Below are 16,978 nucleotides of genomic sequence, written 5' to 3' on the forward strand. Positions count from 1 at the left end.
CACTGCCCATGGTTGGAGCCCCCTCCTGCACTCCAGACCTCTCGGCCCCCAGCCTAGATCCCCTCTTGCATCCTAGGTCCCTCATCCCCAGCCCCACTACAGAGCCTGCACTGCCTGCTGGAGCCTTCACCCTCCCACACCCCCTGCTGCAGCCCAGAGCCTGCTCCTGCACCCTGAACCCCTCATTTCTGGCCCCTACCCTTTTCCACACCTTAACCCCTGCCCCAGCCTGGTGCCCCCTCCTGTACTCCACATTGAACCCCTTCTTCCCAGCCTAGAGCCCCTAAGCCCCTCACCCTCAGCCAGAGCTCTCACCACCTCTCTTATCCCAACCCCACACCCCAAGCCGGTGAAAATGGAGGAAGTGGGTGGGACCTCAGAGTTCAGTTTTCTGCAACCTAAAAGTTGGCAAATCTAAGCTTGGTGATTGGGGGCAGTTCATGTCCCCTGTCGGTGCCTCAGTTTCTCCTGCTGAAATCTCGCTGACTGGGGACTGTCTAGCACGTTAGTCTTTGACAGGCCTATAGGTGCTGCTGCAGTACGCTCAATAAATAACGTACAGTGCCTAGCATGTAATGCACTTAAATATGTCACACAGTAGCTAACATAACTTGGTCCTGGCCCATAATTGAGGCTCCAAGATGCTACTGAAATACATCTAATAAATATCATACAGTGCCTAGAGCGGGCAGGTCCTGGCCCATGACTGAGGCTTCCAGGCACTGTGGTAATACACATAATTATTAATAATAATAATGGGGTCCTGATCTTAGTTGTTTGCTACCGTAATTGAGCGATAATGCTCGTTGCAAACACCTTACGGTTTCGCTCTTGGAAGGTTAATTTCTCCTCCCTCCCGCGTGAATCTGAGTTTTGTAGGTTGTGTATGTGTTTAATCACAGCACAAAGCGTTTATAGATTATTTACAGTAATGGTTTGTATCTGAGCAAATGCTTTACTAATTACAGTCATAAAAAAGGCTATAAAAAGCACATTCCCCGTGGAGGGATCTGTGTGGAGGTCTTTCTTGGTTCACTTGTAACCAGGGCTACAATGAAATCACTCATCTGAGCTACAGCATGGGAAGAATTCTGGCTGGGTGGAGGTGTGGGATTGGAACCTGAGACCTTTCTTCTCTAGGGGGTGCCAGCTCTGATCTGGCCTCAGGGTGCGGGGACTGGGTCGTTTGGAAACGAGAGGAGCTCTGTGTCCCATTACCCCATCTTCTTGGGGGTGGGGCATCAGTTCCAGCCTGGCCTGGGGTGGGTCGGCGCTTGGGATGACTAGATGATGCAGGGAAGGCTGGCGAATGGGTATGTTTTTCCTTTGTGTGGTGGGATGGGGGTAGCTGTGATCCAGATACAGGGTGGGGAGATTGACAGGCTCTAGGGGATGGGACCTTTCCTGTGGGGAACACTGGCTGCTATGTGCCAGAGGGTCAAGACACTGGTTGGTTTAGGGGAGATTGGGGTCCCAGTTCCAATCCAGCCCAGCGCAGGTCATTGGCCAAGGGTGCTGGGTGTGGCGTATGGAGCCGGCTCTGGGGAAGGAGGCTGCCTTTCACCTTGAAGCTGTGGGCTTGAATTGGATTCCCAGCCACCTTGGGTTGGAGTCTTGAGCACCAGGTCCCACCTGCCTGGGTTGGCAGCGATGACCCATCCACGGTGGCCTGACTCGTGCTGCCTAAGCTGTGTGTCTCCCCAGAGCCACCATGGCAACCCCAGCAATGGCACTGTGGAAACCCAGCTCCCCTCTCTGCCCTGGCAGCAGGTGCTCGGAGCTGTACACCCCCTGTGGATAAGCAGGGAGGGTGGAAGGGGATCTGTTCCCTCACAAGGGATCTTGAAGATGGCTGCCAAACGTCTCCTGTCTCCCCTACCTCTCCTGCAGGAGATGGCAGCATGACTGAGCTCGGCGTTGCCTCGGCGGGTGAAGCCTTCCCCCAGGGGGATGTCCTGGCCACCCGGTTCCTGGAGGCTGAGCTGGAGCAGAACGTGCGTCTCAAGGAGCTCTCCTTCCTCGACCCTGTCTGCTACGTCTACAACCCTCTGGAGTACGCCTGGGAGCCCCACGCAGACTATGTGAGGAGATACTGCTGCTCCCGCAAGGAGGTGCTGTTCCTCGGCATGAACCCTGGCCCCTTTGGGATGGCTCAGACTGGGGTAAGGCAGCCTGCCCCCCGGGGAGGGTGGGGGTGCACCTGGGCAGGAGGAGCAGGGGAATGGGAGTATTTGGGGCAGGTTATGGGTCCTAGAGCCCCATTCAAACTGGAAGCTGTGGCGCTGGGGCAGAATCGGGACTTGCGGTGCATGGTGGGTGCTCCCAAAACTACCAACCACGGCTGTCGTGTGGTGGTGGCTGGAGGGGGATGAGACCTTACACGTTTGCACTGACGAGCCAGATCCCCAGCGGGTGTCATTCGGCCACCATGGGAACGAAGGGGGTCAGATCCCAGCACACGTCAGTGAGTCAAATAACATTGGTCTGTGCATTAGAGCAGAGCCCCCAGCCCCACATGTGCATCTGGTGCTGCGCGTACACGTCATGGGAAGCCGTCCCTGCCCCTTGGAGCTCACAGTCTGTATGTATAAAGAGTGGAAGGGGAAACTGAGGCACACAGAGGCACTTGCTCAAGTTTACATGGCAGAGCTGGGATTAGAACCCAGGGCTCCTGGCCCACTGACCTACCCATTGGGTCACAACCGGCGTTGACGATAGCCTAGATCCGCAGCCCGGGAGCCTGTGGTGTTCAATGGCTGCAGCTGGGAGACGCGAGCTGCTTGATAGATACGAAGCAGCTGGTTAATATTAATGGCATTAACTCAGGGAGCAATTAGGGGCCTGTGCTACCGCAGGATCTCCTACTGTTCAGGCTCATCTGGCCAAGGAGCTGCAGCTCCCTCACAGGCTGCTCAAGTGGGAGGCCCGAACATCCGTGCTGTTCCCCGCCCCACTAACGTTTGTGACGGGGCTGTGTCAATTCACTCCTGCTCTGGTGCCGTGCCAGGAAGCGGAGGCCACGTTTCAGAGCAGAGCGGAAAGCTGCTGTCAGACTCAAGGGTCTGCAAGAGATTGCAAAGCATTAGGGCAGGAATCCGCTGAGGGGCAGGGGCTCTATAAAGCTAACGGAACGTCTCCTTTTGCTCAGAGCTGGGACCCTCTCCTAGTCCTTGGAAGGCTGCAGTTCAAGCACCTGCTTGGCTGTAGCCTTCATGGGAAACTTTCGGGGAGTCACCTAGATGCTCCGTGCCTCAGTTTCCCTCCTCGGCATCATGGGGAATGAGAGTCCTTCCTCACAAGGGGGCTTTGGGGTGCTCAGATACATGTGCTGTATAAGTGCTGTGGATAGCCTGAGTTTCCTGTCTGGCTGTGATTTGTTACACTGGTTTAGTCCCATAGTTTATGAATGCAGCCACCTCTAGGGAGGGGCACAGCCGTTGTGTACACTTTGCTCCGCTCTGAACTCACTATGGTTATCATTATTTTTTTGTTTATGTGTATTGCGGTAACGCCTAGGACAGCAATTTGCAAACCCTTTGAGTGGAGCCCTACTGTTGAATTACAATTTTTGGTTGCGACCCTTTCTCCCTCAGGCTTTTAGGGTAGGGGAAGGTGCCTGCAGAGGTCCCTGGGGGCAGACCCAGCAATGGGCATGGAGGTATTGGCAGTAAACCATAGGCTGGGTGTCCTGCTGGGGTGAGTCAGGGCTTGGAGGTGTTTCCCCCTCCCAGAGTCCCTTCCCGCATGGCCACTGTCCCCTTTCCACCCCGAATGTTCCTCTGCACCAGCCTGCAGAGGATCTAAGAGCTCTAGCTATGTATCAGCACCCCATGGTGCTAGGTGCTGTACCAGCAAGACAGTCTCTGGTCCAAAGGGCTCCCAAGCTAAATGCAGCCACCTCTGGGGTGGGATGCTACAGCTGTTCAACGGCAGCGCTTTAGGAAAGGATGTGAAGATGGACCCTCCGTCCAACAAAGCTCCGGGAAGGATTTTAAGGTAACGGGAATGATGGTGTTTGGCCAGGAAAAGCACCTCATGGGAGGATCTTGGGTAGCTCCTGAGCCCTGCTTTCACCCAGGTGTCTGTCCAGCCACCTCCTTCCTGTTCCTGGCTCTGGGGTCTGATCCTGCCTGTACCATACTCAGGATCTCAACGGGCATTTGAGTCGAGGTGCGGCCGGTTCATCCAAGTGACTGGCAGAGGGGAGAGGCAGCGCCCCCTGACTGCTCCCTCCTCCCACCCCCGAGCTGAACCCATTCGCAGAGAGCCAGAAGATATGAGCAGCCATGAGAGCAAGACTGAACCCCCGCCTCCTCCAAACACCCCCCCCTTGCCCTGGTGCCTGACAGCTGCTCCATCACTGATCCTCTATGACAGTCTCTGGTTGTGGGGTCAGAGGTCAAGGGATCAGCTAAACAAATCATTCAATAATGTGCTTTAATTTATATAGGGGGAGGCTGGTGTTGGGGGGGTGTCTCCTGCCAAGCAGCATTTGTCCTGCTGCTAATTGGCAGATCTGGCAAGCAGGGGTGAGGGGGGCATTAGCTTGACATTAGACCCAGGGGCGATCAATAGATCAGTGGGGGGAGGCGTGTGTTTTGTGGGGGCAGGGGGCTGCAGAGGACGAGGTTGGCGTCTCCTGAAATCTGATTACAGATCCGCGCGGTGCATGGCCAGGACCCAGCACTGGTGGGAGGATGGGATCCCATTGTGTTTTGTGTCAATTCAACTTTCATGGGGAAATGGAGCTAAGCTTCATGGAGACCCCAGCTTCATTCAACCACGGTGTCCTAGCCCATGGCTCCTTTCTGGGGGCCAGTGACATCGGGAGTCTGTGGGTGGGAGCAGCGGATCAATAGCCACTGGGGTGAGTGAGGTCTCTGGGGCTGTGGCCACAGAACAATTGTTATTTCAGGATACATTTGTACCCCAAAATAGCAAAACTGCGGCTGAACATCGCACTCGAGGTAGCGCTGGCTTTTCAAGCACAGTATTCCGGTTCCAGTACCCGCTGGTGTACGAGGTGTAACTGAATGTTCGAATAGCCCCTTATTCGAGCTTTGGAGGGCACCAAGTTTGGGATAAGGGACTTTGAAATCATTTGCGCAAATTGTGTAAATTATTTCAGAACCACTCGCTGTGCTGACGTAGCCTAGGTTAGAATCCCTCCACCCCCTTGTCATGTGTCTCTGTCAACCACTTGCATCCTCCATTCTTAGCTTTCCCAATCCACCTTCTGCATCAGAAACCACATCTGGGCCTCTTCCTTGGCCTGATTCATCTTCCTTGTTGTACTAACTCCTCCTCCCAGGTGTGCCTGGTCCTGTCCAGCTCTCAGGCGCAACCCACTTCTTACAAGGCATCTGTCTGCACTTCTGGAGGTGAGGAAGTGGCACAGTGGTTAGGGCACCCACCTAGGCTACGTCTACATGTGCATGCTACATCGAAATAGCTTATTCTGATGTAGCGACGATGAATAACGTCTACACGTCCTGCAGGGCTGGCAACTTCGACATTGGGCAGCACCACATCGAAATAGGCGCTGCGAGTGAACGTCTACATGCCAAAGTAGCACACATCGAAATAAGGGTGCCAGGAACAGCTGCAGACAGGGTCACAGGGCGGACTCAACAGCCAGCCGCTCCCTTAAAGGGCCCCTCCCGGACACACTTGCACTAAACAACACAAGATCCACAGAGCTGACAACTGGTTGCAGACCCTGTGCATGCAGCATGGATCCCCACCTGCAGCAGCAGCAGCCAGAAGCCCTGGGCTAAGGGCTGCTGCACACGGTGACCATAGATCCCCGCAGGGGCTTGAGAGAGAGCGTCTCTCAACCCCTCAGCTGATGGCCACCATGGCGGACCCCGCTATTTCGATGTTGCGGGACGCAGATCGTCTACATGTGCCCTACTTCGACGTTCAACTTCGAAGTAGGGCGCTATTCCCATCCCCTCATGGGGTTAGCGACTTTGACGTCTCGCCGCCTAACGTCGATTTCAACTTCGAAATAGCGCCCAACACGTGTAGCCGTGACGGGCGCTATTTCGAAGTTGGTGCCACTACTTCGAAGTAGCGTGCACGTGTAGACGCGGCCCTAGGGTGCAGGAGACCTGTGGGTCAAATTCTTCTTCTGCTCCAGACTTCCCTTTGTGAGTGTGGGCAGGTCCCTTAAGCTCACTGCCTCTGTTGCCCGGCTGCAGAAAATAGCCCTGTCAGGTGGCTGTGGGGGTAAATACATCTGAAATTGTGAGGTGTTCAGAGGCTGTGGTGATGGGGACTACAAAATTGCCTGAGAGGGAGAACAATCCTCATGCTCCAGGTAGCAAGTTGGTTGTAGGGGTCAGGAAGGATTTGTTTTTCCTACCATGCCAGGACCAGATTCATGTCCTCCAGTGTGATGCTCCTACACAGATCCTCCCAAGAGCTCAGCTCCTGACGTCCCGTGCGTGAAGATCTGGCACTTGTTAGCTCTGAGCCTCCCCTGTGGACTGACTCAGAGCTCAGGTCCTATACTTCCTGCTCTGGTGTCCTCCTCCTCCTCGTCCCTCCACCCAGTGATGCGCCCAGCCTTTGTGCTCCTTCTGTGCCCACTTTTCAAATAACCTCCCTCCCATGGGGAAGGGGTCAGGGAGCAGAGCCATCCTGCCCCACATGGGTGACCAGATGGCCAGGGGGTTGAGTGCAGCCTGTGACCTCCGGGGGCAGGTCCCAGTGCAGCCCTGGCCCTTTGCAGTGGCCTAGTGGTCCTTGTGAATAAACTGAGGTGGCTGCATCCGCTAATGCACCACACCAACTACCTCCTTGCCCAGCTCAGCATAGGCAAAGATTAGACTGGGTTTTAACTCCCCCTCCCGCCCTCAGCCATGGGTGGTTGGAAGCTGCAGCCCAGGCCTGGTGCGTCCCTGTGTGTAGGTTGCTCTGCTGCTCTCTGATCTATGCACTCCAGCCCCCTTGGTTCTGGCTGTCTGGCGGCCACTAACTTCTCATTAAGGAGAAAATAACCAGGACTCTACAGAGACCAGCTGCCCCAGCAGAGACCAGCGAGTGCCTTGTATGGGGAAATCACAGCCTCTTGTGTCCCCGCTTCCCGCTCTGCTGTCGTAACCCAGTCTCTCTGCAGCTGGGTCAGTGCTGGCCTCCATCCCTCGTAGCCCATCACCCCCCAGTTCAGGCAGTGTTGGGGGGCACTCCATGGCTCCAATATGGTTGCAGTGCCCCCCGTTTCCCATCTGATCAAGGTTCAGAAAAGGGCGACTAAGATGATTAGGGGTTTGGAACAGGTCCCATATGGGGAGAAGCTAGAGAGACTGGGACTTTTCAGTCTGGAAAAGAGGCGATTGAGGGGCGATATGATGGAGGTATATAAAATCATGAATGGTGTGGAGAAAGTGAATATAGAAAAATTATTTACCTTTTCCCATAATACAAGAACTAGGGGACACCAAATGAAATTGATGGGTAGTAGGTTCAAAACTAATAAAAGGAAATTTTTCTTCACACAGCGCACAGTCAACCTGTGGAACTCCTTGCCGGAGGAGGCTGTGAAGGCCAGGACTCCATTAGGGTTTAAAAAAGAGCTCGATAAATTTTTGCAGGTTAGGTCCATAAATGGCTATTAGCCAGGGGTAAAGTATGGTGCCCTAGCCTTCAGTACAGGGGCAGGAGATGGATGGCAGGAGATAAATCACTTGATCATTGTCTTCTGTTCTCCATCTCTGGGACACCTGGCATTGGCCACTGTCGGCAGACGGGATACTGGGCTGGATGGACCTTTGGTCTGACCCAGTATGGCCATTCTTATGTTCTTATGATCTCCTGCAAATCTCTCTCATGCAACCTGTTTGGGCTCTTTCCTGCCCTGTCAGCCTGGCACTGGTGGTCTCTCTTTGCCGGAACTGGGTGCTCAGTCCCAATATATCCTAAGACTGTTTCTCCCAGCCAGGTCCCATCTAGCAGAGCATAGAATCATGGAATCCTAGCTCTGGGAGGGACATCAGAAGGTCATCTAGGCCAGCCCCTGCTTCAAGCAGGATCAACCCCATCTGAATTATCCCAGCCAGGACCTTGTCAAGCCAGGACTTGAAAACCTCTAGGGATGGAGAATTCACCACCTCTCTAGGCAACGCCTTCCAGTGCTTCACCACCCTCCTGGTGGAGTAGTTTTTCCTAATATGCCACCTCCTCCTCCTCTTCTGTAACTTCAGACCATTGCTCCTTGTTCTGCCATCTGTCACCAATGAGAACAGTTTCTCACCATCCTCTTTAGAGCTCCCCTTCAGGAAGTTGAAGGCTGCTATCAAATACCCCCACAGTATTCTCTTCTGTGAACTAAACAAGCCCAAATCCCTCAGCCTCTCCTCATAGGTCTTGTGCTCCAGCCCCCTAGTCATTTTTGTTGCCCTCCGCTGAACCTGGTCCAGCAGATCCACATCCTTTTTGTACTGGGGGGCCCAAAACTGGACTCAGTATTCCAGGATTCCTCACCAGTGCCGCATAGAGGGGAACAGCCACTTCTCTAGATCTGCTCAAAGTGGTCCTCCTAATGCACCCCAATATGCTGTTAGCCTTCTGGGAGTTCCCTCTGGGCGAAGGGATGGGGTGAGCAGAAGTGTAAAGCAGAGCCGGGCCATGGCATCTCTGCTGGGGCTGCTGGGATGGAGACCCCCTGGCTGCAGATCCACTGCCCCTTTCCACAGTGCTCATGGGCCTGAACAGCTGCAAATGAACCCCCAGAATCTGCTGCATTGGGGTCTGTACCACTTGGGAGGCCGAGCTGCCTCCTCCTGGGTACCTGGACTGGAGGCGACCCCAGGTCCCGGCAGCGGAATTCCCTGCAGCCAGGGGCCGGCACGTCCCCTCCGCGCCCCAGCTGAGGAGCCTTTCAGCTGCAGAGAGCGCTGGGTGATGTGAGTTTGCCTGCAGCTGCCTCCATGCAGCTTAGGAACACTTGAAGACTGGCCTGGAGGGCTGCAGGGGGCTGCAGGTGAGGGCTGAGGGGCCCCAGCAGAGCTGACAAGGTGGGGAGCCCAGAGCTGGGGGTCAGGGGGCTGTGGCTCAGGGCCATTGCTGGATGTGATCATCACTCTCCGTTTCTGTCTCCCGCACCAGCGGTCCTGTCTGGCCCATCAGCAACCAGCTGTGGGATTATTATGGGGGGTAGGTGGCCTTGGAGGGCGGTGTCCCCAGTGGGGAAGGAGGGCTGCCAGGAGACAGGGATGCAGTCCAGACAGACACATCCTGCCCTGTGGGGTTGAGTCCTGTACCTCCTTATTGGGAGTGGGGTAATTATTCCTGTCTTCCCACCCCAGTCCTGCTGTGGGGGCCCACATGGGGGCTTTCTGGGAAGTGAGGTGCCTGCTCAGTCCCTGGGACTGGCTTGTGTCTGGGCAAGAATGGGGGAGGGTGAAACCACGTCTTCCGGCTGCTCACTCAGGTCTGGTCTCCAAGGATGTGGATGCCCCACAGGATGGTGGGTCCAACCTGGCAGATGGAGCTGGGGCCCGGCAGATTTTCTGTGGGGGGCTGTTTGCTGAGGGAGAGGCTTGTGGAAGGGGACTTGGCTGTCCCTGCAGGTGAAAGCGAGAGGGGGCAGGTAAAGCAGAGTCTGGGAGGGCAGTGGGGTCCAGTGGTTAGAGCAGGGGTGGGGGATAGGAGTCGGGACTCCCGGCCTCCATTCCTAGGACTAGAATAAAATGAGGATTCTCTACATACAGTGTTTGTATGGCACCAGAGGCCCTGATCGAGCGGGGGCCAGGCCAGCAAGCCGGCCTCAGCACAGACTGAGAGAGCCCTGCCCCAAGAACTTGGAATAGACAACGGGTGGGGGGGAAACTGAGGCACTGAGCAGGAGCAGGACAGTTTGCCCTGGGTCAGCAGTGGGTGACCCAGACGAGAGAGCGGGGCTCACGTCTGGCCCTAGTTCATCTCACTGCCAAGAGGTAGGAGTCAGGCATGTGCGCAAGCCGTGACCCCAAGAATAGGACTGAAGACACGGCAATTGGTTTTCCTTTTCAACCCAGAGCGATCCATTCCTAGGGGCACGTTAAACTGGCGGCTAAAGAAACATAGAGCGGCGGAGGGAGCGCTTGGCTCTCGCAGTGTTGTGTGCAGTCTGTTGCACCTCACACCTACCCTTGTGTCGCTTCTCATTTTGTCTGGGGCTGCTTGACCCTCCGGTCTGCTGCAGGCTCAGCCCCTTTCCTCGAACCTCCCCTGCCTCTTCTCTGCCTCCTCCCTGCAGTGTGACCTGTGCTAGCTTGGCCCTCTGCCTCCCAGAGCATGCGGGCACGAATCACAGGGCTCCCAAGTCCTGGGAGGAAGGAGAAGGAGTAGGTAAGCGCAGAGCCCCCAGTGCATGGGATGGGAGGCACAAAGAGAGGCTTTGTGCGGGCTGCATGTGCAACCCAGGGGGCGGCAGGCTGCCCCACCACTCTCCTCAGTCATCCAGCAGAGCTGGGAACAGCAGCTAGTTCTGCACTAGGCGTGTTTCTCAGCCATTTTTTATGAATTACCCCTTTAAAAAAATAATCATAAGTACCCCCAGCACCTACAATTTTCAGGTGTATAGATAGATAGATAATTCATTTATAAATTATCTATCTATCTATCTATCGAGAGAAATAGATATAGAGGCTGCTTCTACACATGCCCTCTCCAGTTGGAGATGCCATGGTAATGAGGCAATTTGAAGCAGGCTAATGAGGTGCTAATGTGCATATTCAGCACCTCATTAGCGTAATGGCAGCCACGCGAATTTTCAAGTGCAGATTTCAAATTGCACATTGACAGCGTAGATGGGGGCAGCTTCGAAATAAGCGCCCCACTTCGACATTCCCTTACTCCCACAGAACTAGATCGGAATACGGGAATGTGGACATGGGGGGCTTATTTCGAAGCTGCCCCATCTACACTGTCGATCTGCAATTTGAAGTCTGTTTGCGCGGCCGCCGTTGTGCTAAAGAGCTACTGAATATGCATGTTAGTGCCTCATTAGCCTGCTTCGAATTGCCTTGTCGCCATGGCACCTGTGATGGGAGGTGGTATGGGTAGAAGCAGCCAGAGCAAACCCTTGATTTAATGGACCCCAATATAATGGACTTCAGAAATAACAGACTCTGTCTGCCAGTTGCCCTCTCCCTTAAATAAATGCCGGAGACTCGCTGGGGCTGGAGGAGCGGCTGGGGCAGCCAGGGCCAGAGGAGCTGGGGTGGGGGCTGCCATGGGGCACAGGAGCTCTCTTCCCCCAGCCCTGTGTGCGTGGAGCATGTCGGCATCTGCCTGCAATGGCGCTGAGCAGCAGCCATGGTGTCGGATGCTGCTGGCGGCTGGGGGCGGCGATGCTCTACCTAGGTGCTGGGGGCTGGAGGAGCCGCACTTCTGAGAGCTGCAGGGGGTGGAAGGAGCCAGGCTGGCGTTCAGCTCCTCCCCTGGTAATGGGGAGAGGGAGATGGAGGTGGGAGGGGAAGAATGGGGCAGGAGAGGGGAAGGGAAGAGGAGGCAGAGGACAGGAGTGAGTGCTGGGCTGGGAAGGTCAGTGCATCGTCACACCGTGTAACTGTTCGGGTAGAACGGACTTTCGGCATTAACGGACACCCCTCCCCCCATTAGTCCGTTATGTCGAGGGTTTACTGTATAATATGTGGCTCAATGCCCTCTCCACCATGGGCTGAAAAACTCTGCATTAGGCCACACGGCATCCAGTGGTGTTTACCGCTGTTGGTTTCCCTTGGGTTCTTGGCGTCAGCCCACCAATGGCCTGGCTCCCCCCGGTGAAGGAGGTGGACTCCTGCAAATTAGGCTCCTTGCTGACCCTGTTCTTGTTCCCCTACAGGTGCCCTTTGGGGAGGTGCGTCACGTCCGGGAATGGCTGCAGGTCCGTGGACAGGTGTCTAAGCCGGTGCTGGAGCACCCCAAGAGACCTGTCCTGGGGCTGGAGTGCCCCCAGACGGAGGTGAGCGGCGCTCGTTTCTGGGGCCTCTTCCGTTCGCTCTGCCCCAGCCCTGAGGCCTTCTTCCGCTGCTGCTTCGTCCACAACCACTGCCCGCTGCTCTTCATGAACCAGAGAGGCAAGAACCTGACACCGGCCGAGCTGCCGGCCGCGCAGCGTGAGCGCCTGCTGCAGGTCTGTGACGACGGGCTGGCCCAGGCCGTGCGCCTGCTCGGCGTCACCATGGTGATCGGCGTGGGCCGCTTCACAGAGCAGCGGGCTCGCAGGGCCCTGGCCTCGGCCGGCCTCCAGGTCCGAGTGGAAGGCTTGATGCACCCCTCACCCCGCAACCCCCAGGCCAACAAGGGCTGGGAGGCCATTGCTAAGGCGAGGCTGGAGGAGCTGTCTCTCCTGCCGTTGCTGGTGGGCTGAGCCTGGGCCAGGGAAGGCACCGCCTGCTGGAGATGCTCATGGCTGATGCTCCAGACCACGTAGGACATATGTTTCTATTGCCTACTAGCAAATAACAGGAGCCCCGTCCTGAAAGATGGAGCTTCCTGCACCTACACTACCTCCCCGTACCGCCACCTGGAGTTTTGTTAGTCATCATCCACAGCCCCCATAAAGGGGCTGCAGAGGGGTGGCCTCAGTTCCCAGTCTCAACTGGTGCCTGATGGAGATAGGAGCTGAAGCCTTCAGAGCCCCACCAGCTGAAGGTTTGGTTCAGGCCCATCTTCAGTTTTGCCACCTGCTATGGCCAGGACCATTCCTGGTTGGAAGGACAGATCCATCCCCACCTAGCTAAACAGAAACCAGTTTGGTTCCCATGTTGCTCAGACCCTTTAATGCTGAGATGAGCTGGTCAGGAGGCAGGTTGGAGAGCTGATCGATTTACACCAGCCCAGATCCACTCCCTGGTGTCCTGTTAAGATGGGACCCTCAGGGACTGTCCCTTGGGGCTATAGAACCGTTGTGCTCCATTAACACTGTTTTGACAAACCCCTCCAGGGGCTGTTAGCATTCAGCACCAGCATGTGGGGGCACACCAAGCTTCATTGCATGAGTGATCGCCAAGCCACTCCTGAACTATGCACAGGGAAACACCAGCACACCTGTGCTGTGGAAAGGAGGTTGTGGAATCTCCATCCTTGGAGACTTTTAAGAACAGGTTAGACAAACATCTGTCAGGTGTGGCCTAGATCATGTTTGGCGCTACCCTGAGTGTAGGGGACTGGACTTGATGACCTCTTGAGGTTCCTTGCAGTTTTAATGATTCTATCTCCCAAGCATCCAGTGTTGCATCCTGGCAATACATTATCTTACACTGTTCAAAACCTATTTTTGAACTGTACAAGCTCATCAATTAGTTTGTCCCTTTGTCAAAGGATAGCGGACGTGCCCCAGCCTGTGTAACTTTAGCAGATTCCCCAAGTACTTTAGACAAGCTCCCTGCTAAGAACGAAACATTAAAATAAGTTTAACTACAGGAAGATAGGTTTCTAGTGATGATCATTGTTAGGCACACAGGTCAAAGTTGGTTACACAAGAAATAAAAATAGACTTGCAGTCTAAATTCTGATTGGAACAGAAAAAGTGAAAGTTGCCTCAAATAGCTGTTCTTTCTCCACTGGATGCTCTAGGGAGGTTACAGCTCTTCATACATAGTCACTTGCTTAGCCCGGGACCAGTCTCCTCAGTTCAAAGCCTTTGTCTTCCCAATGTTCTCGTTGCCTTTGGCGTGAGTCGGGGAGGAGAGAGGACTAGTGGTGGTGTCACTAGTAGGCATCCTTCAGTCTATGTAGACTATGGATCACGCCCTTTATAGTTTCAATTGAGGGCTTCATTTACAGCGTCTACTGTGACTATGAAGATCCACACGAGAGTGACAGTCCTTGCTGCATCTCTTGCGGATGTGGCGGGTGTCTGGCAAGTCCTTAGTGTGCTTTCTGTGCGCTCGCTTCTCCTCTGCTAGCTGTCTGATCCTCATCTCGCCCTTCTGAAGGCCCTGGTGTAACCTCTGCCTCCATCTGCTGCGGTCGTCTGCTAGTTCTTCCCAGTTGTCCAGCTCGATGTCTACCTCTCTGAGGTCTCTCTTGCAGACATCTTTGTAGCGTCACTATGCCACTTTTATTCTTTCTCCCAGGGGCTAGGAAGATCTTAGCTGTGATCTTAGCTTAGCTCTCTAAGAGGCCTCCAGAAAGGGAATTCTTCTGGGCCACACATCTGGCTGATCCTGATGTGTGTCTTGTCAGCTGTTCCTTGGTTGCTCCTGAATGGTTGCCGAGGGCATTCCCCACTTACCCCATATCTCAGTAGCAAACATAGTGCAAGACTTTATAACTTCACATATCGTGACGGCATGTACAGTCCAACAGGGAGTAAAGTTCAATGGCTCCAGACTTTTGAAGTGATACCTCGCAAGGTTGACTTTGTGCCAGACAGAGACTCGGATCACTGAGGTGAAGATGGGAGTCTCACGCTTGTCCCACACCCTCTGTGGATATCTCTGGCCCAGCCCAGAATGTGGTCATGGCCTGATGTCAAGCACCAGACAGGTGCTGATCATTGCCTGGAGGCTGAGTCCAGTTTGATACTTCTCTGCTGACCCTAGATCAAAGGTCAGCAATCCCCATCACGGGAGCCAAGAGTGGCAAGCGAGCCGATGTTCATTGGCAGCCAGGAGCTTGCTCAAAGCCATGCCGGCAGTGGATTAACAAAGACCAGTTAGTGCCACCAACCACCACCCAAAGGGTAAAGCTCTGCATCTTAGTTTATTTATTAATAAAGCTGTTGTAAGTAGGACTGTTAGGGTAGGTCTATATAGCAAAGTTATTTTGAAATAACAGCCCTTATTCTGAAATAACTTTGCTGACGTCTACACAACGCAAAATGGTGGGTGGCTTATTTCGAAACAGGTGAACGTCATTCCATGAGGAATAGCGCCTATTTCAACATTTCCAAATAGCTATTTCAAAAGACTGGGAATAGATCCTATTTCAAAATAAGCCACAGTGCGTCCAATGGCTGTATTTCAAATAGGCTCTATTGGGTGGAGACGCTGTGTTTCAAGTCAGCCGAGGGCCACTTTGAAAAGCATTTTGTGTGTAGCTGTGTTACTGCGAAATAAGCTATTCCAGAATAGCTCTTCTGGAATATCTTATTTTAAAACATTTGTATCCCGAACTAGAAACCCCGCAGCTAAACATGATGCTATTTCGTTCCTGCTACCTCTTGTCATGCGAGGGGGTATCGGGAATTTAGAAATAGGCACTTATTTCCCACCCTGGCACCAGGTTCCAAGTAAGACTCAAAATAACATGCAATTTGCAAATATGTTATTTGCAAATTGTGCAAATTGCATAAGTTATTTTGATCTGAGGCTATAGTGTAGATGTAGCCTTAGTGATTTTAAAAATATCACCAGCACTAGGCCGGTACGTAGAGGTGAAAAGGTCAAATTTCAGCACTGTATGCGGTGGGAGGGAGAGCTCAGTGATTTGAGCACCAGCTTGCTAAACCCAGGGTTGCAAATTCAGCCCTAGTGGGGAATCTGGGCAAAATGGAAGAGGGGGAAAAAAGAAAGGATGGTGCTTGGTCCTGCCAGGAGGGCAGAGGACTGGACTCCATGACCTCCTGGGGTCCCTTCCAGTTCTATGAGATGTGTAAAGGTGTCTGACCCCTCTCCTTGATCCTTGGGTGTCATCCTCAGCCACTGAGGAGTGTGTATTAGCAGGTCAGTTTTGCGCTGATACACAATGGATGTGAGTTGTTACAGCCCCTTCCCCTGTAGAGGTTTGGTTCCAGGTATAATCGTGTATGCTGTTAGCTCCCTGATTTGGTCCCTAATGCACTGGCCAAGAGGGTGGCCATCCTCTTAACATTCCCAGAGCCAGAGCTGGGTTTCAAGGCTGGCTGAGAATAAGCCTCAATGTGCATTAATCTTCTGGATTCTGTGTATCAAAGATTTTTGAGACAAGAGTTTGTGTTTTGGGTGGCTCTTGTTTTTGTTGCTGGATTTTTGTGGAAGAAATAAAAGTAATAAAATAAATCAGGGTAAAAGCAAAATGCACAACGTATGAAACTGGCAAAAACAACAACAAAAAAGGTCAACTTTCTTCGAGGCTAATTCCTGTGGCTGAAATGGGCAAAACTGAACAGTTGTCAAGCAGTTCATTCATGGATGGATGGCTCAAGGGTTAGGGTGCTAATCTGGGTATATGGGAGTTCTAGGTTGACTTCCCTGCTCTGTCCAGTTCCCTGTGTTACCTCGAGTGCGTCATTTAGCCTCTTTGTTCCTCAGTTTCCTTATCCAGGTAAAGGGGTAACCTCACTGCTGTGCCTCAGGCACGAGGCGAAATGTATTAGAGATTGTCAGGTACTCCAATGTTATGGTAACGGGGGGGGCGGCACACAAGGAATGCAGATGGATTCCCCAAATGTAGTGGGAACTGGGGAGTCCAAACCCAGCATAAAATGTTCTCTTTCAGCAAAATTCACTTTGATTGCACTGCATTGCTAAGCAGCAAGGGTGACTTTGATGCTCTTCAAAGTGACTTGCAGACGGCAAAAGGAAGAGAGTGGTGCCCTTCTCTCACAGTGTAGCAGATGATACAAGCTTTTATTTTAAAATAAGACTTATTCTTTGCCCTTTTTTTTTTTTAAATTAGCCATTCAGTTCTTGCCTCTATTCCTGTTCCACCCGGAAGTCACTGTGGCAAGCTGGAGAGCTGTGTGACTCCAGACACGCCCCACAAGTGAAACCTTGATTGAATGAGGGGGAAGCAATTTTGCTTTTTAAGTTCACCTCTAATTTTTTGTTTGGTTGGTTGGTTTTGTCCAGATTAATTTAGTTTAAATGCCCAAGACGCGTTAGGGAGAAAAGATATCTCAGTAAAGATACTCAGAAAGCTCCCAATCCACCACTCTAGCAGTGATCACAATGGATATGTGGAGATAGCCAGCAGAGGTGTGTGGTTCCCAACCTTTTCAGTAACTCGGCAAACTTCCATGAGACAAACAATTCCACGGCCTGTCCACTGACTTCGGTTG

The 16,978-nt window shown here is 53.4% G+C and overlaps 1 protein-coding gene across 3 annotated transcripts in view; it reads left to right on the forward strand.

Annotated features, from left to right (window-relative positions):
* The window catches only part of SMUG1 (single-strand-selective monofunctional uracil-DNA glycosylase 1), a 23,572-nt gene extending 7,077 nt beyond the window's left edge, over positions 1-16,495 (forward strand). For 2 of the 3 annotated variants that reach the window (XM_074979649.1, XM_074979650.1), the window contains exons 2-3: positions 1,891-2,162; positions 11,834-16,495. In XM_074979649.1, the coding sequence (XP_074835750.1) occupies positions 1,902-2,162; positions 11,834-12,361 (789 nt within the window). In that variant the 5' untranslated portion in view covers positions 1,891-1,901 and the 3' untranslated portion in view covers positions 12,362-16,495. The remainder of the gene's footprint in view (positions 1-1,890; positions 2,163-11,833) is intronic. The other variant, XM_074979651.1, reaches the window with a different exon arrangement.
* The last annotated feature ends 483 nt before the right edge of the window (positions 16,496-16,978 follow it).

Source organism: Carettochelys insculpta, chromosome 29 (genome assembly GCF_033958435.1).
Source record: "Carettochelys insculpta isolate YL-2023 chromosome 29, ASM3395843v1, whole genome shotgun sequence".
Lineage (NCBI taxonomy): Eukaryota > Metazoa > Chordata > Testudines > Carettochelyidae > Carettochelys > Carettochelys insculpta.